General features: G+C 32.3%; 2 protein-coding genes across 2 annotated transcripts in view; one reads left to right on the forward strand and one right to left on the reverse strand.

The window, feature by feature from the left end:
* Window positions 1-8,914: 8,914 nt before the first annotated feature.
* On the reverse strand, window positions 8,915-9,415 carry LOC139521595 (small proline-rich protein 3-like). The gene has a single exon (XM_071315073.1). It carries the CDS (start codon window positions 9,413-9,415, stop codon window positions 8,915-8,917), a length of 501 nt encoding a protein of 166 aa, XP_071171174.1.
* A 3,175-nt stretch (window positions 9,416-12,590) lies between these two features.
* Window positions 12,591-23,939, forward strand: part of LOC139520933 (alpha-1,6-mannosyl-glycoprotein 2-beta-N-acetylglucosaminyltransferase-like) — a 46,290-nt gene continuing 34,941 nt past the window's right edge. Inside the window, exon 1 of the mRNA XM_071314034.1 lies at window positions 12,591-12,676. The gene's annotated coding sequence lies outside the window, so the exon portion shown is untranslated. The remainder of the gene's footprint in view (window positions 12,677-23,939) is intronic.

Here is a 23,939-nt window from a genome sequence, read left to right on the forward strand (position 1 = left end):
TTTTATTTCAATAATTTGAAAGTCAAATCCAAAATTTTTATTTTTCATTTTCACATAAATCTAACTTATTCTCAGACTACTATGATTAGGCGGCTCTTCGGTGTCTGTGACCCCGCCATCCCCCCTAATTTACCTTAATATTCAGGCCTGTGGAATGAGTCTCAGTGGCGGATCCAGAAATTTCCATAAGTGGGGGCCCACTGGCTGACCTAAGAGGGGGCCCGCTCCAGTCACGCTTCAATGATTCCCTATATAAGCAACCAATTTTTTCCCAAAAAGGGGGGGCCGGGCCCCCTGCCCCCCCTAAATCCGCCTCTGAGTCTATAAATACACAAGCTACATCTACCTTAAAAGATCCTAATTTTGCATAGCACATTATAGTCTACCTCTATAACAAATATGTTGTTGTCCCTGCAGACAAAGCCCCATAGAAACTTACCAACTGAGAGAAACCCTGAATTATTATAGGTCTGCTCAGCGCCGGGGAACATAAATATTGTTCCCAGATTTGCTATGTATTCCTTTTTAAAGATTCAACCAAAGATAACTGGATCTTCCTTCCGAGTCTGTATTAGATATCAAAAGTACATAATGCTATGTCCCATGAAACGATATATTGCTTGCCACGTTGGGTCTTCCAAGTACTCCACGAAAACTCTTCATAAATTATTATTAAATCAAATTTATCAGCATTTGAAGTCGAACTTAAAAGATATAGTGAAACTACCCACTCGTGGGCGGCAGCGTGAATCAGATGTGGATACTTCTGTTAGAGAAAATACTTTCTTGGTATCTTTCCTCCAGCAATAGTATTAAGACATTTGACTTTTCTACTCTTTAAACAGATTCCCCCCCCCCCCCCCCCCCCCATAGAATTGACCCTGCTTAGTTTAACAAAAAAAAAAAAACCCAACGTAAACACTAGTATCTTGTCTTAGGGAGGGATAAATCGTACTTTGTAAAAATTGTAAAAAAATTCACTCGGATTCAAACAGAAAATTCTCAGAAACTGACATTATCAAGATGTTTGTTATCTTGACAATCTAATTAAAATATTTGATCTCTGATTACGTTATACTACATAACGTAATCAGAGATCAATATGTACTATTATATACGTATACGTAATCAGAGATCAATATGTACTATTATATACGTATACGTAATCAGAGATCAATATTTTAATTAAATTGGTTATCTTAATTGACAAACATATGTGTTGCGTTTGGATTACGTGTTTTTCAACAAATAATCGGCATCTTTATGGGAATCAACTGTGCTCCACTTATTATGAACCTCCCCTTATTCATATGAGGATTACTTCATTCATATATATCAGAATCATAGAAGATCAAAGACAGTATCTATTGCTACATAAATGATATCCTTTAAATAAATAAATTAAAGTTTGCTATTGGTGACTATGATGAAGGCATCTATTGCATCGAACTTTAAATATAGGATACAACAAATACAATGAAAGTCTCTCTCATATATTGACCTGCATCTAATAATTGACAAGAAGGGTTAGTTGAGAACAAAACTTTAGGATAAAAGAGATGATTTTAGCCTTCCAATTGTGCACTTTCAATTTCTGTATATGTAACTATATAGCCAACATCCCCGCATGCAGTTTTCCAGAGCTTGCATATCCTATCATCTTTTCCTTAATAAAGGGTTACTGCTTACAAATCCAGGAATATATTTAAGCAAGTGTTCAAAGTGGTTAAGTTAATATCATCCCTTCGAAAATTTCTAGACTCCTTCACAAATTGGTTGACCGTTATCGAATATTATCTGTTTCACAAAGGAGAGACGAAAGATACCAGAGGGACAGTCAAACTCAAAGATTGAATATAAACTGACGACGCCATGGCTTAAAATAAAAAGACAAGCAGACAAATAATATTACAGAAGACACAATATAGAAAACTAAAGACTAAGCAACACGAACCCACCCAAAAATTAGGGTGATCTCATGTGCTCCGGAAGGGTAAGCAGATCCTGCTCCACATGTGGCACCCATCGTGTGGCTTATGTTATTACAAATCCTGTAAATATTCTAATTCGGTAGGTCACATTTGTGAAAAGGGAAGGATATTGTAGTTACGACATAAGGAACATATTCAAATCATCTGTGAAACGGTCAACCAACTCGTGATGGTGTCCGTAAAATTCACGAAGGGATGATTTCAACTTCACCATTTGGAACTCTTGGTTTAATAGCTTATCATGATAGGAAATACACGCCCGGGAAAATCGTTTCAATTGGGATATATTATATACTCCGTATGCAGGCGCTGCTGGAATGTTGCTATATAGAAATGGAAGGTTCACAATTGGGAAGCTGAAATCATCTCTTTTGTCGTAAAGTTTTGTTTTCAACCGACACTCATTGTCAATTTCTACAAATAAGTCAACATGACCGAAATGGTCAGTTGACCCCTTTAGGAGTTATTGCTCTTTATAGTCAATTTTTCACAATTTTTCGAAAATATTAGTTATCTAAAATTACGAAAATCTTCTCCTCTGAAACTACTAGGCCAAATTAATCCAAACTTGGTCACAATTATCTTTAGGGTATCTTGTTTAAAAAATGTGTCCAGTGACCCGGCCATCCAACCAAGATGGCCGCCACGGCTAGAAATAGAACATAGGGGTAAAATGCAGTTTTTGGCTTATAACTCAAAAACCAAAGCATTAAGAGCAAATCTGACATGGGGTAAAATTGTTAATAAGGTCAAGATCTATCTGCCCGAAATTTTCAGGTATATCGGACAACCCGATGTTGGGTTGTTGCACCTGAATTGGTAATTTTAAGGAAATTTTGCTGTTTTTGGTTATTATCTAGAATATTATTATAGATAGAGATAAAATGTAAACAGCAATTATGTTCAGCAAAGTAAGATTTACAAATAAGTCAACATGACCGAAATGGTCACTTGACCTCCTAAGGAGTTATTGTCCTTTACAGTCAATTTTTAACAATTTTCCACTGAAACTACTGGGCCAAGTTCATTATAGATAGAGATAATTGTAAGCAGCAAGAATGTTCAGTAAAGTAAGATGTACAAACACATCACCATCATCAAAACACAATTTTGTGATAAATCCATCTGCGTCCTTTGTATAATATTCACATAGACCAAGGTGAGCGACACAGGCTCTTTAGAGCCTCTAGTTTTATTTTTTTAAACAACTGTGTTTTTTCAAATCTTACATTTTCCTCAAAATATTTTTTGAAGATATTCTTAACATGCAAAATGCTTCATGTATAATGAAAGTTTTTGATCGGCATATTATATAGGATGTTTCTACTAACCAAAATTTCCTTCCCATTAAAATAAGTAACTTAATAAGTACAGATTTTTAGTGTAGCACTACTATTTTTTTATACCACTTAAAACGTGTGGTTAAAAATGAAGCCATATTTGCGTTGAATTCAGATCAGATAGCATTGTCTTTTGAAATATGAATTTCTGGAATACCAAATTGTTTTCATACAGGTCAGTGTATATATGCGAACTAATATAAACACATACAAAATGTTAACAATAAATTATTTAGTTAACTTTGGATAATTATTTCATAAAACAATTACAATATTACAATATCATAACTTTTATGAATACAGGAATACCAGGAAACGTTGAAGATTGAAGCATATAGGTTAGAGTTGTCTCCCCTTCCACGCATTCCTCAATTATATATAACGGAAACATAGTTTTTAGATTTATGTTTAGTTATTTCTCATTATTCTGTACATGCCCAATCTGCATTTATAAAAGTAAAGTTAACTTATTGTTGTGATTGCTATCAAGATTGTAAAAAAGTGGGCGATATCGTTTTGCGCCGAAAATGACCTTAATTGCGCTACAAATTATTTGCGCCAATGCTACTTCTGTGCCACTTGATTTTAAAAACTGTTGGTATCATTTGCGTTTATTGAAAAATCATCTTATTGCGCCAATTTTATGAATGTATTTATTTATAATCATTTTTACACAAAACACTGTCCTAATCTTCGTTTGCTATATAGCTACAACACCAATATCATCAAGACTTCTGTGGAATCGGCTTGATTTGTAAGTTGAAATGAATGCAACCTCCTTCTTTCTCAGTAATGGATTGACACAAATATTCCAAATCTTTTTCTTAATCTTCTTTGTCAATTTTGAAGTGCTCAGAATTAATTATTAACATGCTTTTCGTCTGCATGCTCTTCTCAGAATCTGTTTTTTTTTCTAGTTTCTGAGAATTACTTTCATGTAAATAATCTAAAAATGGTTTACTTTTAAATTAAAAAAAAATCTACTTGGATGGAGAGTTGTCTCCTTGGCACTCATTCCACATCTTCCTATATCTAATACCCCAACTAAAAATTACCGTAAAAGATTCATCCTAAAAAATCCTAACACACACCTAACATTTTTTCCTAACTACAGATTCTTCTAATTTTTCCATTTTCCTTAATAAATGCTAAAAATACGAAATGTGTGCTCTTCAAAAACGATGACAGGTTTTCGTCTATCAGACATTATTTTCTTGAACGATATATCAGACATATTTACGTCTATTACAACTATTATTTCTTGGTGATTTATCTTCAATTTTGGTGAGTGTTGAGTTTAATCTAAAGTTGATAGGTTTTTCATAGTACATGTTACACTTAAATAACATTGTTACATGTATACTATAGGTAAAAAAAAATGCGGCGCAAATTAATTTCATTTTTTGGTGTAATTGATATCATCAGAAAAATAAAGAGCAAATTGATTCTGCCCAAAAAAGTAAAAACTGTTCTTTATGACCGGACCCAAAATAAGTAGTTCCATACCTATGCTACCATTTTCTCCGCTTTAAAGAATTTAACTCTTTTCTTGGATCGTCGATTTTATTCCCCACTGACTTCTATGGCCATATTTCCTTAAACTGTTATAAGTTGATGTACCGGTCTCGTTTTTATCAATCTACCATATTTTCCGAATTTTGAACGACTAAACATTAGACTATATATATATATAGTAACTAAATATGGACTTTGAGTAGTTCTGGAATAATTATGACTCTCTCGATCAGCCTTTGGCAAACAAAATACTGTAAAAATGCTATGAAAATATTAGAAAGAAATGTGCATGGATATTGAGACAAACCTTAAACATGAAGTTATAACATGGGTACAATGAAAATCGTTTATAATTTGGAATCCGTACGTGTTTTTTATAAGTATATGGCTGATGTTGTCAGTTATATATCGACCTGTTGATACTGTTTATAATGCTTTTTTGTTATTTTTTATTTATATGGATCTTGTCTGTACACCAGCTTTGATTATTTGTAATATCTTCAATTTTTCACTTATTCTTACAACATTTGTATAAACTTCAACATTGATTGGTTAAATATTTCTCAGTCATGTCCTGTTTTTGAATTTGTTTGTTAGCTTTTTGGTCATGAATGTTTGTCTCTAATATTTAATTGACTGTGCATTTGTATTCAGATATCGCAGATCAAATTTATTCGTTCATTGTTTAATCATACGTTTTTTGATTGAGTTAAGTCTGCCAATTGATATTTTATCTTATGTTTTTCTTTGTTGTGATGTTATGCTATTGTTTCAGAAAAAGGGAGAAGGTTTGGATCCATTAAAACGTTTAATCCCGCTGCAAATGTTTGCACCTGTCCTAAGTCAGGAATCTGATGTACAGTAGTTGTCGTTTGTTTATGTAATATATACGTGTTTCTCGTTTCTCGTTTTGTTTATATAGATTAGACCGTTGGTTTTCCCGTTTGAATGATTTTACACTAGTAATTTTGGGGCCCTTTATAGCTTGTTGTTCGGTGTGAGCTAAGGCTCCGTGTTGAAGGCCGTACTTTAACCTATAATGGTTTACTTTTTAAATTGTAATTTGTATGGAGAGTTGTCTCATTGGCACTCACACCACATCTTCCTATATCTATCTAGGGCTATCTGACTCGTGCGTAAAGTAACAATTTCAGAAAAACTGGCATACTTAAACATGTTAGATTAAGAACCTATTAAGTTTGCCTGGTTACAATTTTACAATAGAAATGGGATTACAGAAATTGAATGACCATTTAATAATAATATACAATTAGATCTTAAATGAATAACAACTTAGAAGATAATGGATGACGGATTAAAAACATGTTCCGCCAAATAAGTAGTTCTTACATAATACGTAGAAATCATTTCACAGGTTAATTCGGAATTCAGATTGTCTTTTCGTTGTGAGACTACTATAATATGTACCTTGTTTACATTCTTACTTGAAGAGTAAGTACATTTTTCAGTTTTCTTCAATATTTATGTTTGCATGTTTGGTTTTTAGATAACCTCTTAATCCTCGTTTTCATATATATTAGTACAGGGGCGGATCCAGCCATTTTAAAAAGGGGGTGGCTTGCAACCCAGAGTAAAAAGGGGGGGTCCAACTATATGCTCCCATTCAAATGCATTGATCGTCCAAAAAAGGGGGTTCCAACCCCCGGAACCCCCCCCCTTTTGGATCTGTCACTGTAGTAATTTGAAATAATCGGTCTTCTGTACATGGAACTATTATACTTACCAGATAGTCTATCAAACTTTAATCGCGAGTGAATGGGTGTATCAGGTTTTTTTCATGTTTTGCATTCAGTAGCAAAAATAAAAATAATAAACATCCATGTCAACTTTTTCTATATTTTGAAGGGCTTTAAAAGGTGTGTATTAAAATGCAGAAAATATGCTATTTTGCCGGCTCTGATTAACTAAAAATGAATATCTTACTGACTTAGTCGAAAATATGCTATTTTGCCGGCTCTGATTATCTTACTGACTTAGTCGATAATATGCAGTTAAACAACAAAACAGATAACAATATTTGCGAAACACATTTATCATTCAAAGTGAAAATAGGAATTTACTTACAATGTATGAATAAAAAATTCCATCTGTTGTAATTGTAAAAATGTCTAAAACCAATTACACAGTCTTATGATACATGTTTGCATATCAATAAGGAATACAAAAGTCAGACAACGTCAGATTTTCTAACGGTATGTTATAAAAAAAAAAGGCACTGGCTACGGTTACATGGAAATGTAACAATAATAAAAATATTATTGTTACATTGGAGACTAAATGCCGGAATGCATGGTTGGGTAAGGACCTGTTTAATTACGAATGTAACAATAATTATTGAGGCTACGGTTACATTGCGTTATTGTTACATGAAGAAAAAAAAGCAATGTACGATGGGACTAGTAATATGTACTAAATAATAAAAGTTGAGGACATTTATTACATACATTTATAGCATACAATTTATTTACTGTAAATTTTTATTTACAATGACAATTTCTACAAATCCAGTAAGTTGTTTTCAAAGTCCGACACATTTTTGTTGAACGAAATTACGTCCTCCACGGATACGTGTACATACAGAATTTCTTAGTATTTAAGTTACAGTTAGCAAAATTTGCTTTTAATTATCAATTTGCGTCAAGTTATAAAGCTGTATGTATGTCGGATAAAAGCTCTACAGAGCTTATGTTGTATTGTTATATGTATAACCGACTTTAAATAAATCTTTTATCCTTTATGCTTATGCTTTATGAAATGTATATGTCTTGATATTGTTTCAGTTTCGTTTAAAACGCATCCCAAGTTTTATTTTTTTTCACCATAAACAAAATTGGTCCAAAGTATAATGACAGTAATAAGAGTATACGTAGGTTTGCAGTTAAATACTTTAAAAAAGTGAAACCATTGAACTATATTTTTCGCCTTTGACAGTCACACTCCTAATCTTGAGTAGTATCTTTAAGAACATAAAAACCATTAATACGTAGTAAAACTATTCAAGTTGTACACCATTTGTTGAATAATAATATTTTATAATTTATCAGTATTAAATTACAAGTATTGTTTAGTACATATGAAAGAATGAAGCAATACAACTATAGAAGACTTAAGTTTAATCAATCTAGCGTACATTGCTGTTTTTCATTTAAAAATAACGTAATGTAACCGTAGCCTTAGTAATTATTGTTCCATTTGTAATTGATCGGTTCCTCACCCAACTTTGCATTCCGGCAATTAGTCTCCAATGTAACAATAATATTTTTATTATTGTTACATTTCCATGTAACCGTAGCCAGTGCCTAAAAAAATAAAAGTTAAAAATCTCATTGCATCATGAATAAGTGGGTCTCATTGGGGTCTAAGCGTGACGCCAGATTGCCGATTTTTTGTAAGCGTGACACGTGAAAGTCGAATTATTGTGTCGTGAAACGGGAAATGAAGTCTTGCGGGACACGGGAAATTACAAGAAATTGAGAATTGCTTACATACATGTATAGGGTAAGCGGGATACGGGAATCTGACAAAACAGTAAGCGGGATACGGGAATGTATGTATGTATGTATGTATGTACTGAGATTCCGCCAATAATGTGTTCTCAACTAAAATTTGTAATTATCATATGCTTAAAGAGAATTTTTTGACAATTTTTGAATTTTTAAGGTAAAATTATGTTGTATTCTACTAAATTTTTCAATGTCCAGAGAAAATTTTACGGCCATGTTCCATATTCGGAATATTTCTACTATATTGCATTTGTTTAAGTATCAATATATGCTCATTTTACCAAAAATCATACTGATTCATTTATTTCTATGAATAGTAGATGCTACATAATGAATTTTATTGGGTCTAAAAGATTATGGATGCTCTCTCGATTATATTAATAACTTTTGCAGTTGTGAAATTGTTTTGTATAAAAAGCACTTCTTATTTCTGTACATAGCATATTTCAAAAAAGTGTCTGCGGATAATGAAGAAAAAGATTAAAATTGCATCTTCACCTTTGATAGATGCTGATATAATTCTTTTAATTTCATATTGAATACCTCAACGTTTGGATGCTGGCTTCCAATTATTTATAGATTCTGGCATCCCAACATATCCGAAAACTGACATCCCAACATATCTGGATGCTGGCATCCCAAAATATCCGGATGCTGGCATCCCAATATATCTGGATGCTGGCATCCCAGAATATCCGGATGCTGGCATCCCAAAATATCGGGATGCTGGCATCTCAATATATCTGGATGCTGGCATCCCAAAATATCCGGATGCCGGCATCCCAATATATCCGGATGCTGGCATCCCAAAATATCTGGCTGCTGGCATCCCAAAATATCGTGATGCTGGCATCTCAATATATCTGGATGCTGGCATCCCAAAATATCTGGATGCTGGCATCCCAATATATCTGGATACTGGCATCCCAATATATCTGGATGCTGGCATCCCAAAATATCGGGATGCTGGCATCTCAATATATCTGGATGATGACATACCAAAATATCCGGATGCTGGCTTCCCAAAATATAGGGATTCTGGCATCACAACCTTGCAGACATGTACATGTACCAGTTTTCATTATGACATACGAATTTAAATGCTGCTTCCTAATCAATTGGATTTTAGTATTAATCCACCAATATAACACCTAAGTACATTTCCAGTTTAATGCATATTGAGAATGTGACATCATAGGTAAGAGTGTGAAATGTATACTTGACCAACAAACTGAGTCTGAATTGTAAAGTGCTAGTTGACCATGTGAATGCTGATGTCAACAATTTGATATTTATAAAACTATGTCAATGTTCTACCGGTACGTTTCCAATAATTAGCCAATTTTAATGTTATTTTTATGAATTTGAGTACCATTATGTAAGACATGATGTATACATTTTATTGACTATTGTGGTCTCAAGACAATACATTTATATATGATGACATCAGGACTATAATTTTCAAATCTGATATGCTCATGTTTCGAATGTTCATAGAATTATTTTTTTTAATAAGCTTAATGCAATTGCCAGCTGAAATCATATCAAGTTTAGTAGTTCCCAAGGCTTTCAGAAATCAACTGGACAAAATTTTTAAAAAATGCTGCTCATTTTGTATGGCATTTTATCAATCAAATGAATTTGCCCAATGACCATCAACCTTGGGAATGTCTGATTAACTAAGTCATCCAGGAAAAATATATGCAAAACTAGCATCCTAGTAAAAGTAAGATGCTCCAGTACATTATTATTTTAACAACAGCATCTACATCAAATTTTAATGCTGGAAGAATATAAAATCAAACAGACAGCATATGTACTATAAAAAGATGCTACCTTATACAAAATATGAAAGCAATTAAAAAATTGAGAAATACTTTGACAAATTATTCAAAATTAGCATCTTTTCATTGACATATCAGGGCCGTAACTAGGGTTCGAATTCAGGGGAGGCAGGGGTTTGGGCCACCGATTGAAGCCCCTTAGAGAGAGGGGGTTTGGGGCACAGCCCCCGCCGATTTTTTTCTCGAGGTAGAATGGCTAAAAATGACCCGTTTTCCTTCGATTTACTTACCGTTTAAGAAACATCAGTATTGCTTGAACCTGGAAGCAATTTTTATGCAAAAACAAACTCAGATTGCTGTTCGGGGTAAGCCAAGGCTCCGTCTTGAAGGCCGTAATTATTATGAAGACCTATAAGTATTAACATTAAATACATTGTGATCGCGGATTTTGTTCTCAATATGGCTAAAAATCATCCGTTTTCCTTCGATTTCCTTACTTTAAGAAACATCAGTATTGCTGGATCCTTGAAGCAATTTTTTATACAAACAATTATTATCTGTATTTAAAGATGTTTTTGTTAGAAATCGAACTGGTAAGTTGAAAAAAAAAATATATAAAGCAAGATCATAGAAAGCCAGATATTTTTTTGTCGAGGACCTTGAATTTTAATATTGTTGAAAGCTGAACAGACATGTATATAACTACAACCAGGGACTTTCTAAACTAGTATATACTTAGTTTAGAAAGTCTCTGCTTCAACAAATAGGAGTGTTTTACTACTAAGGCATTGACCATAATGTTCTCGTACGATCGGCCGGGAGACGTTAAAAAAATGACACAACAGCTGATTCATCCGGTAACGAATTTCCAATTTCATAAAAGATTCACAATACAAAGGGAACTTCCTCTGCTTAATGGAGCCCCTAAATAAATGTGAATAGTTACGTTTTATTCAAAGTTGTCGAAAGCAAAGTTTCATATGTGTTCTCGTACGAATACTGAATAACAGACGGACGGCCACACGAAAAATAAAATACTGAAACGGTTCACTTTCGGTAAAAAATCCGGAAAATGACAGATATATCATGTATCATGATGACACTGTTAAAACTGTAAACTTGTGTTGTTTATAATATAAATTCAAGTTCTTCGTGAACACATTGTCAATATTTCATTTTATAAAAAAAAAAATTTGGTGTCGAAAATTCAGGGCAACTGCCTCCCCTGCCTCATAGGCAGTTACGGCCCTGCATATGCTATTTCCTAGTTATTTCACGGAATGTATGAAAAAAACTGTACATGAGAATTTGAAATTTTAGTTGAGAACGCATTCAATTAAGACGCACCCCTTGATTGACTGCAAGGGTACAGCGGATCCATGTACACTCCCTAAGGATTAATGGAGATGTGTCCTTTACAATATTATCCCACCACCAGAACAATCCCCACCCAACACCGCCCAAGGGAGCGTGTAGGACACCGGGAAGTCTGTTATTATGGTGAAGGAAGCCGAAGTACTCGGAGAGAACCACCGGGCCACTCGGTGGAAACAGACAAACCAGAGAGATATCAGAAGATTGATCTCCAGGTCAAAGTAGGGGACAACTTTGACCAACCGAGGCCCCCAAAGTACCCATTCTAGTTTAAACTCCGGTCTGGGTACCAGAGATGTGTGTGAGAGGGTGAAAATTACCCTTCTGATGTACTGATATTTTTAGCACCCCGAGTGAGAATCGAACTCGGGACCTTCAGTACTGTAGCCATCGGTCTTAACCACTAGACCGGGAATCTGACAAAAACAGTAAGCGGGATCCGGGATCCGAACCCCCCCCCCCCCCCCCCCCAATGAGACCCCCCAATAACACATTAAACCGATATAAAAATCAATTACATAACTTCAAAAATTAAAAAAAAAATTGTTTGAATTAAATTCGCTTGTGAAATACAAGTCTGTTTTTCAATTGTAAACATAATCACAGTGTGGGAACGGAACTGTACGGTTTTCTAATAATTTGGTCATTCGGGAGACTGTCAAGTGGGGCTCCGACATTCTAAAATAATAAGTTGCTTGGTGGAAACTTTGACGAACTTTGACGAACTCTTATGTTCCTATATAACGTTTCTGCTTAGCTAAAGTTTTGATAGCTAAAACATTCTTTATGTAAATATGAACCAATAAAATAATAAGAAAGATATATGCATCCAAACGTTTTCCTTAGAATGGCGGAGCTCCGTGTAAAACGATCAAAATTGTCACACAACAGCGATAAAAAATGTCATATAAACATCGAAAAATCAATGTTTTCCAGATAAGGTTTATTTCAGAGAACAATTCTAACCTAAAAGGCTTTTCTATATGAACATGATCACAATTTAAAGAAAGTAACCACAAAAAACAGAAAAAAAATCCGTTCAGGTCATTAGTTTCACCCAAAATAGCAGTCACGTGACATTGACATCCGGTTTCATACTAAAAGTTTAACAAAATGTTGAGGCTTAGTAAAGAACGTAGACGGGTACTGTAAGTATGACACACTCACTTGAAATGTTGTAGTTTAGAAAATCATCAGTTTCATCTTTGCACAATTCAGATGCTTTTGGCATGCTTCTGCTTCCGACTAACCATGATCTATCAGACCGGAGTAAATTCTGGAACTCAGTCTCAGGGGTTCCCGATAATGTTTACTGTCAGTGGAAGTCGCGATCACAATATATTCTATTTAGGAAAACGAACTACATTGAAAGTAAATCCTCATCTGACCTCCAAATCGAACCACTGTCACGACCTGGTGACTGGATGCGGCTAAAAATTTTCATTGAAGACTTATTTCATGTCGACTTTGTCATTCTGTCAACCATGGACTTCCAATATAAATTAATTATAAATAAAACTAACTAGTATAGACTTTCCCTCAATCCTCAGTCCCTGTTTTAACTTATGGTCTTCTTTACGCGTTTCTAATCATTTCAAACTGTTCAAAGGGTAACTGCTCACAAGAAATCTTTTAAACCAATAATTCCAAGTGGTGAAGTTTAAATATCTCTACAAAGATTAAACACACGTCCAGGGTTTTAGCTAGGATTTTGAAACCTTTAGTCACTTTTTTCGGAAAGACAAAAACTTACCTCTTTTTTTTTTAAGTTGAAACCAGCTTAGGACAAAGGCAATAAATTCATAAGCGTATAAATAAATAAAAACCACATCATTATTTCATGTTTAGTATTTTATTTTCTATTTCAGTATTTCATAAGTAAACAGATACAGATATAACAATAAATCCTGAAATAAAACAGTATTAATGAATAAACAACATATATATATTACACAATACATAAAAATAGTTACTATTTGATCTACATAAAAATAGTTACTATTTGATCTACATAAAAGCTACTATTACACTATCACATAAAAATAGTTACTATTTGACCTACATTAAAGCTACTTTTAGCATAAAAAAAGAGTTGCTTAACATTCTCTGACAACTAGATCAAACTACATCAAAGTTTACACTAGAGTCCACTAGTAAAACAAAATCCTCCTGTCCTTAGCCTTGCACCACAACTCAAAAGCCCTTCTAAACCTAAAAGACCTCAAGTCAGAAGGATGGAGACAGATCTTGAGAAGAGTGTTGACAGATGAGACCCTCAACCTGTTCCTGAGATATGTCTTACACACGTCATCAAATCAGTGTACTGATACATGTATGTAGATTCCACTGTTATTCTAAGCACCCCTCAAGGGCAGTGAGGGTATAGTGGAAGCCGTGTACACTTTCTATTGGGATTAATTGAGATGTGCCACTAACAGATACATGGTCTATTCACTTTTCAACTTTTCCTTAGAGCTGTAGTTAACATGTACATTTTGTACATGTATTAGTTTGTGATAAGGTCAGTTTAAATATGTTTAATTAACTGGTTAGCATTTTTGGTATTCGATATTTGGTCCTTCCGTCAGTTAACCAGTTAACTGGCCTTTTTTTAATTTTCATAGATTTGATATAAATGTTTTTTGAAATCATTGAATGATTTTGTTCTATTTAAAAATTATCGTCAAAGGTAATTAATTTGACAGATCAATTCACAATTGTCCAGTATACTGATTGCTATTGTTAATCCAAAAAAACATAAAATTAATTAGAAGTTAGACAACTTGTCTATCAGCTCATGATCAGAGCAAGATCTTAAGGAAGTAAGCATAATTGGTATAGCTTACTATATTTTATTCAAGACAGGACCAGAAATTCCCAAATTTTCAGTGATTCACTCTTTTTTCAGTGAATCAGCTGTATTTTGGGTATAAAATGTAAGGTTTGCCTTTCTGTTTGACTGAGTGTACCTGATTCTGACTTGACTTAATTGATTACTGTTATCATGCTTGTATAGTGAATTTCAGGAAAAATCTGTTTTAAATCTTCAAACAGCAGTGGCGTAGCTAGGACATTTTAACGTGTACGCCCTAACCTCAGCAATGGTTCGTAAGACCCCAAGTGGGTCCAGGTCAAAGCAACGGCTGGTAGTGGGTCCAAGGGGCCAAAGCCCCCAAAAACTTAACAAGTTATTCAGAATGAGATACCTTTCCGGTCATTAAAAACTATAGTAACATACTTTAGTAAATGTTTAGTCAGGGATGATTCCATGTGTTTTCAAATCATCCGGGGTCCCTTGAAAATCAAATTGGAAATTTTTTATGCCAAAGGCAATTGGGAATTTTTTATGCATACAATCTAATTATACAAGACCAATTGTAAGCATGATATATTTGTTTAAAATTCCATCAGTTCGCTCTGGATACTCTTTTGATCATAAACAGTCATAGGGACTTTCTGTTTTGAATTTTCCACAGAGTTCAGTATTTTTGTGATATTAATTTTCACATACTGAACTAAATATTGACGCCGCCGACGAAATTTAGGATTGATATGTCACAGGCTCGACAAAAATGCAAACCACATATCGAATCTCAGCAGATAATGAATTGCTTTAAACAAAGGAAAGAAAGTATAATTAACAGTAGATTCCTACTTTGACAAAACAAATATATAATATATATAATCATTTGGTTGAAAAGTAAATTTCATCACTTTTTATTTGCAATTACAAGCCATTAACGCGGAGCTACGCGCCTGAACAAAATTTGAAAATAATTCTAGAACACTTCAGGATTGTTAAAATTAGAAAAACCTGGAAGTTTGAATAGCATGTGTAAATAAAAAGAAAATAGATAAGGTGAGCGTGTAGGGACATGTACATTTTTATATGCAATATATATATCAATAGAAAACGGCTTTGAAAGTTCCATCCTTGTGTAAAACAATGTAGCAAATCAATGTTTGAGGGTTCTTAATCTAATACACATCCTTCAGTATTAATTTTTTATTGAATAAGATAGCAAATAAATATGGATAAGGTAAAAATATTATTTTGAAAATGTTTAAAACCAAGAAAACATGTTAAAAATGTAAAAAAAATACCTCAGGAAATCAAATTTATGTTAAACATGAAAGCATATGTTGCAATTTTTCCTATGTACATGTACTCTTGTGCTTTGTTTTAATTTTATGCACTTGTACTTTTATTTGTAATTTATGATGTCTTTAATTTCTTATAAGCATTAACCTCAAGCCTTCCTAAATAAGTATAATCATGGTAATTTAATTAATTAAATTTGTGATTGTTTTCATTAAATTTCTGTTTTACTGATTTTTCTTATCTGAATGTCACCTTGAAAATAAATATGCATGTGTTTGTCAGTTTGGATATTTAATGTTCTACTTTAAGCAATTTTACTCAACATGCTCAAGTCACACTGTGCTGTAAAGTAACTTTGCAGGTACAAATATAAAGCATAACTGTCAACTTATGATAGTGTATTTCACACCTGCATGACAACTTGTTAATTAACCCTGTAGGTAGGTAGATAAAATGGCAGCAGTCCTTTTGCGCCAATTACTGTTTTTCAGGGGTATCATTTGCGCCAAATTTTATTTTCAAAATGTATCATTTGCGCCAATAATCGGAACTCATTTGCGCCAAGTTACCTGTACATATATCAATCCTAAATATATTAATGATTATTAGTTGTTCTTATTTTTGGCTTAAAAAGTATCATATGATCGGAGATATTTCACCATGAAGATGAGCATCTGAAGAGAAATGACTTGAAATGCAGTAGACAGTCCATGTACAGAGAGAGAAGAAAACGTACTGCTTTGCTGAACATTTAATATAGGATATGTCAAAAGAGAAGAAAATATAAACTTTTGCTGATTATGTTTTGCTTTGCTCCCACCATCCGTATGGGCGGAAACTCTATCTACCACAAGGCGTACTAGTAATGGAGCAGAAGCATTCCACGGGAATAATTATGAACTGTTTTATGTATTTCATCCTTCAATGTTTGTCTTTTTGGACAATGAAGTGAAGTTACAAGCTACTACATACATTAAATTAGGAAGTACCCATGCAGCAGCAGTAAGAAGAAAGTATGTTTCAGAAAAGGAAACATTTGCCGTGTAAACTGCCGTTTCTAAGTCCGAATAAAGGAGGAGGGAAGTCATTTTTCTTCTAATTGGCGCAATCGTATGATTTATTTTTGGCGCAAATGATACCATCTAATTTTAAAACAGGTGGCGCAAACGTAGCATTGGAGAAAAAAAGTTGTGGCGCAAAAGGACGCATTTTTGGCGCAAACGGATCTCTCTCATAAAATTGACTTCAGTCAATAGTTTGTGGTCCCATAAAAAAATCTGACATCTTATTCCAGACATAAAAAGATGCTAGTGATTTTTTATCACTTTTCATAAAGTACGTTTTTTGTATTGTTGATGGATGGCATTAATAATTATTGGTGCCATTGAAAATAACAGCCATTTTCTGGCTGAAACTGCATTTACTAATAAGCCACATGTTTAATTTAGGAGATAACTGTAATGCATTTTAAGATTGTCTGAAGTACTATTAGTTACATAGTGGGTAAGTGACCAAAAATGATATATACGGGGCCAGTAAATTCCATATGGGGTGAGCTACATTTGAACCCCATTGGAACTTACTGACCCTGTATACATGTATGTCATATTAGGTCACTAGCACACTAGATGTAACAAATCCTGGGCTTAAAAACATGAAATCCTGAGGTCCCGAATTTAAAGAAATTTAAATCCTGACAGCCCGAAATTCGAAAAAAGAATTCCCGGATCCCGGAAGGATCAATCCCAAGCTTAAAAACACCCAATCCTGGAGTCCTGATAAAGTCCATCCCCCTCTACTAACCGTGTATTGAAATAAGCCCAGCCTCCCTACTAACCTAATATGGAATATACACGGTCTATCATGTATAGGAGGTAAGATGAAATGTATTGCATTGATTTTACTGTCACAAATTGAGTTCTAGCAGAGATACTCCTTGTCTTTTGCACCTAATCAGCACCATGTCGTAAATGCATTTTTTCAGCATCAAATATTAACATCAGACATTTTAAGACACTGAAAGGAGTTTTTCATGTAAACATGTAACTATTTTTTGTTTCCAAAGAGTGGTCTTCCATTCCTTCAAGAATCAATAGAATTATTTAAGAAAAAAATTGATATTTATGTCTAAAACATCATCTCATCAAATGTGATTTTTATTTTAATGTCCTTTTCCAATTCAAAAAGTAACAAAAAGTGTATGTAAAGCTAGAGAAGTTGAGAAATTGTATGGAAAATTTCAATTTTAGACATGTTACATGTGTTATGTTGCTATGGTTCAGTAGATTGTAATTTTTTCTATACACAAATATTTGCCCAAAAATTAAAATTAAGGCATTTTTTTTTATCCTTATCCTTTAATTTGTCATTAAGCAATTAAGGGGTGAGTTAGAAAGCTGGGTGGAGTCACTAGTTCATGAAAGGTGTGTGGAGTAGCCATATATATATATAGTTCAGACATAGATATTGGGGTTTGTCATTTGCAGTACCAAATTGATGATTCTTCAATTTTTTCTTAGGGATGTATTACAAAATAACCATAAGTAGACGGGACCAAATATACTTTTTACAGGACATGTCCCATCAGTCCTGTGCTAATTTCAAGGATTGGGAATCTCTAACTCATATGTGATCATATGTAGGATAAATGGTTTCGAGACTATAGTGTGATTTACAAAATGTTATCTTCATTTTATAACTTAGGCAACACAGACCAAGTTATCTGCATGTCCATGTTATTGTTATAATAACCTTGGTTCATGTTTTGTAGATAAAATTAAATGAAAATTAACTTGAAGCTTATTAACTCCAGGCTGTCATATCTATCTAATTATAAACATGAATTTCATTGACCTAGAATGGTTAATAAGCTACATCATGTACATTGGGATAGCCATTCAAACATTGATTACTTGTGTTCATTGATCTCAGGTAAGTAAAGGATTTAAATGATAAAATAGTGGTGTGGCAACATTAGATAAATATTTTTTTAATCATACCTATACCATTGTTATAAAATATTAAAACATTGTTTTGTTTTATTAAAATTTTTAACTTAATTTCTAATTTTTTTTTAAAAAGAGTTGTAAAGATTGACAACATACATCTCGTCTATACATGTACATGTATATAGATATTATTTGAACATGTCCTTGATGACCAATATTGAGCAGTGGTCATTTTATCAATCTATTTTCATTCTTTACTGGTGATATATTTTGAAGTGTTATTAAAATTTAAAATAGAATGCTGTTGGCATCATTTCACATTTCACTTTGTCTATTATTTGTCTTTTAATTTTGTGTGTGTAATTAATTAGGCTTTGTCTACTAAAAAAATTATTAATGACAAAATATACTTGCTCATCTTCTTTTATGACATGAAAGACTAGAAAACAGCTGACTCAGTAATGATTTTTTTAATTTATAATGATGTGGTAAATATTAAAAATTGTTATGTTACCTTCATAACTAGAGTATAATATTTGACCTTCATTCCATTACTAATAGAATTCACCATTGGTAATGTTCTGTATTCCAAACGTCTGATGGCAGAACACTGTGCAACACAATATATATATATACAATATACAATGTATATATCTTATCTCACAATGTTTCCTTTAAAAGTATTGAGCGCATGTGATCAATACATTTTATACAAATTAATTTTATAACCACAAATTTAAATAATAACCTACATTTGTACTTACATATGTACATGTACATAATTAAAATTAAAATTATAAAACTTTGTGTCTATATATAGTTTGTGGCAAAGTGTAATGTTTTGATTTGATTATTTTCTTTTCCAAACTACATACACATATATATATATATTGTATACATATTTTTCACATACAAATAGATTTTAATTAAAACAAATTAATATGTGTGCCTTCATTAATGGGTCAGAGTCCTTTTAATAATAAAATATGGTTATATAAATCAATATGACAGAGTAAATATTTAATGTGAATATATGGAATTAAATCTGACACAAAGACAGAAAACATAAAAACAAGTTACATTTTCTGCAATTTCAAAAGACTTAAAATTGAAATGATACATGCACTTTTATAAAAACATAGACAAATCAATCTTTTTATACGACCGCAAAAATTTTAATTTTTCGTCGTATATTGCTATCACGTTGACGTCGTCGTCGTCCGAATACTTTTAGTTTTCGCACTCTAACTTTAGTAAAAGTGAATAGAAATCTATGAAATTTTAACACAATGTTTATGACCATAAAAGGAAGGTTGGGATTGATTTCGGGAGTTTTGGTCCCAACATTTTAGGAATTAGGGGCCAAAAAGGGCCCAAATAAGCATTTTCTTGGTTTTCGCACTTTAACTTTAGTTTAAGTAAATAGAAATCTATGAAATTTTGACACAAGGTTTATGACCACAAAAGGAAGGTTGGTATTGATTTTGGGTGTTTTGGTTCCAACAGTTTAGGAATTAGGGGCCAAAAAATGGCCCAAATAAGCATTATTCTTGGTTTTCGCACAATAACTTTAGTATAAGTAAATAGAAATCAATGAAAATAAAACACAAGGTTTATGACCACAAAAAGAAGGTTGGGATTGATTTTGGGAGTTAAGGTCCCAACAGTTTAGGAATAAGAGGCCCAAAGGGTCCAAAATTGAACTTTGTTTGATTTCATCAAAAATTGAATAATTGGGGTTCTTTGATTTGCCGAATCTAACTGTGTATGTAGATTCTTAATTTTTGGTTCCGTTTTCAAATTGGTCTACATTAAGGTCCAAAGGGTCCAAAATTAAACTTAGTTTGATTTTAACAAAAATTGAATCCTTGGGGTTCTTTGATATGCTGAATCTAAAAATGTACTAAGATTTTTGATTATTGGCCCAGTTTTCAAGTTGGTCCAAATTTAAAACTTTGTTTGATTTCATCAAAAATTGAAAAATTGGGGTTCTTTGATATGCCAAATCTTACTGTGTTGTATGTAGATTCTTAATTTTTGGTCCCGTTTTCAAATTGGTCTACATTAAAGTCATAAGGGTCCAAATTTAAACTAAGTTTGATTTTAACAAAAATTGAATTCTTGGGCTTTTTTGATATGCTGAATATAAACATGTACTTAGATTTTTGATTATGGGCCCAGTTTTCAAGTTGGTTCAAATTTTCAATTGCACAGTATTCAGCAATAGCAAGAAATCTTCAAATGCACAGTATTGTGCAATAACAAGAAATTTTCAATTGCACAGTATTGCGCAATAGCAAGAAATCTTCAATTGCACAGTATTGTGCAATAGCAAATATTTTCAATTGCACAGTATTGCGCAATAGCAAGAAATATCTAATTGCACAATATTGTTCAATAGCAAGAAATTTTCAATTGGAGTTATCTTTCTTTGTCCAGAATAGTAGTTGAATCAACTTAAATTATTGTTTTATACAATATACAATGTATATTCACTTTTACTACCAACTGATAAATTAAAACAATCTTTACCATTCAGTGATAACAAGCACTTTATTTTACATTTCAATATTTTATGATGTATTTGAATGAGTAGTTATTGTTGCAAACTCCATTAGAAATTTGAATTGAGATCAGTTTTAGAAAAAGGGAAAGGGGGATGTGAAAAAAAATGGGGGGGGGGGGAGGGGGAGGTTAATTTTTCTCATTTCAGATTTCATAAATAAAAATAAAATTTCTTCAAACATTTTTTTGAGAGGATTAATATTCAACAGCATAGTGAATTGCTCAAAGGCAAAACAAATATTTTAAGTTCATTAGACCACATTCATTCTTTGCACAGGTGAATTAAATAAAAATAATATAAAATTCATGTTTTCATGATCATAGCTAATAAATGTAATTATAAGTATTGAATGCTTAATTTTGTAACATTTTTATTCTGAAACGAGTGTCTGTGATCTGTAATTTAGAGTATAGAGCAGTTTGTCTTATTGCTCTAAGAAAGTTAGAGACGGATGAAGGCAGATTTGACCTTGCTCATCTTTGACATATAAACATGGTATAAATACTAACAGATAACAAAAACTTATTTATAAGTTAACAAAATATTATTTATATTGGTATATTAATTTTAAACATTTCAAAACAAATAAAAGAAATTATAAATATACATAAATTTCTTGATAAACTAATGAAACATACGAGTATCTAGTACATTACAGATTTTGTAACGATTTTAAATTGAACAAAAAAAACTACATGTATAAGATAAAATTATAACCCTGTTCAAGGTAGACAATCTATATATTGACTTTATGAAATTGAACATAGACTCATAGTTCAAAGAAATATATTTTTCTCTTGTATACAAATGACACATCAATCGAATTTTTTAGCTGCAAATTTGTGCGCCACCTTCAAGGAAGATTCTAAATTATCAATATAATCACAATTTGTTAATCTATAGATACTGACGACTAATGAATGCTAACCACAGTAAAGAATATTTGTTTGAAATTTTTTAACACTTACTCAGAAAAATGCTCGAACTACTTGACTTTCAAAGCTCATAATTAACGTGTTTACACACTGATATAATATGTTTGTTAAACATTACAAACCTGTAATCGTATAAGACACTATACACCTTGTGTGCTTTCTTTAACTTATCCAAAAATATATTTATTTCAAGCCTAAATATTTCGACAAGTTTACATTTTATAAATTTTAGAAATCTAATTGTGTCACAAATTACAGTTAAGATTTGACTAAATACCAATATCCTGATATCATCAGGTAAATATGCTACATTATAGGTCAAGGTACGGCCTTCAACATGGAGCCTAATTGGCTTATATATAATATAAGTTTTTTAAAATGTGTTCTGTTTCTATACATCTATAGGGTAATGCCAAAAGAGTAAAATATGAGTAATTGATAAATGAGACTTACAAACATTTTATAAAAGCTGGTGGTAATGTGTTTTCATGCTAGTGTTTGCTATTTTTACTTCACATTTTTTTGTATCCCATGAGTGTATTATTCATGCAAATTGGTAAAAGATCAATTTATAAGCTATTACTTCATTTTTCCTTTAATTGTAAAGTTAACTTTTTCCTCTTGTTATTGGTGCACATATCCCCCTGAGGCCTCAACATAAGATGTTTTAATTTATGCCTATGAAATAGCAACCTAACAGAAATTATTTTAATTGTAAAATTTTGACAGAAAATATTAGAAATAAAGTTACGTTTGACCTACATCATTTATGTGTACTAATAATTAGTATGAAAACTTAAACTATTTTAATAGTTGAAAATATTATTTATTTTTGTATTAAATCTGGTGAAATGATGGACTGAAAGAATTGGATTGAAATAAAAATAATAATGAATGTACATACATCTGTATGCTACTTGGATATATATAAATAAACAAGAAGAATTGCTCCTAGTGAAAGTTATGAGAATTTGATAGACCTACATTATAAATCTGTAGTAAATTGACAAAGAGTTACATTGTAATGACCTGTTACCTGTGAATTACCACTTTATTATGATTGACACCTTATAAAATACATAATGACAATTGTTCTATAAGGAATAAATGCATATGACATTATTTACTGTAGTGGGTGTAAGTCCCTGTACACAGGTGTTTTTTTGCTGGAGGTTACTGTTCAAATTGTCAGGATTAAAATTACATTTTGTATATATATTCATAAAACCTGATGGAAAAAGAGAAATTATAAAGTGTTGTATCATGGGTAGGTTATATTTTTTTTTAAAGATTTTATTATATACCTAAGAAGAGTCTTGCGCCAAACAAGAGGAAACATTTATCAGCATCATACTTTATTTCCTCCTATATGAGATTGACATAAGACAAAATGCAAATATTATGTACAATTATAAAGTTTTGAACTCACAAAATTAGAAATGTCAATAGCTTAATATTTTGAATGGAAAAGTAACTACAGTTTACAGTATTTCAGGAAGGAAAATCCTTCGTTAAGGACTTCCAAACGTCATAATGTTCTTGTATTAAAATGTCACAGACATCTTCATGGTTGCCAAGAAAATTGAATCTTTCATAAATATCAAAATTTGAGTTTCACATTAGAATATATGTACCTGCATGGCCATCATGTTTAGCAGATTGACACATTTGATCTTGTGTTTAAAAATGTGAGACACTAATTATTGTTTCAACATGACACCTCATACCAACAACCTAACATGGGAGGTCATACTTTATGCTAGAATTATTCAATTCAATTCAAATTTTTATTGGATCTTTATTGATTTTACACATTATATTTATAGCCTGTGACACTACATTTATACCCTTGTTCTTCTC

This window comes from Mytilus edulis, chromosome 4 (assembly GCF_963676685.1).
Source record: "Mytilus edulis chromosome 4, xbMytEdul2.2, whole genome shotgun sequence".
Classification (NCBI taxonomy): Eukaryota; Metazoa; Mollusca; class Bivalvia; order Mytilida; family Mytilidae; genus Mytilus; species Mytilus edulis.

What these genes read in the sequence shown, in the direction of transcription:
- LOC139521595 (XM_071315073.1), bottom strand. Translation starts at nt 9,415, where the DNA reads ATGCCAGAATCCCTATATTTTGGGAAGCCAGCATCCGGATATTTTGGT.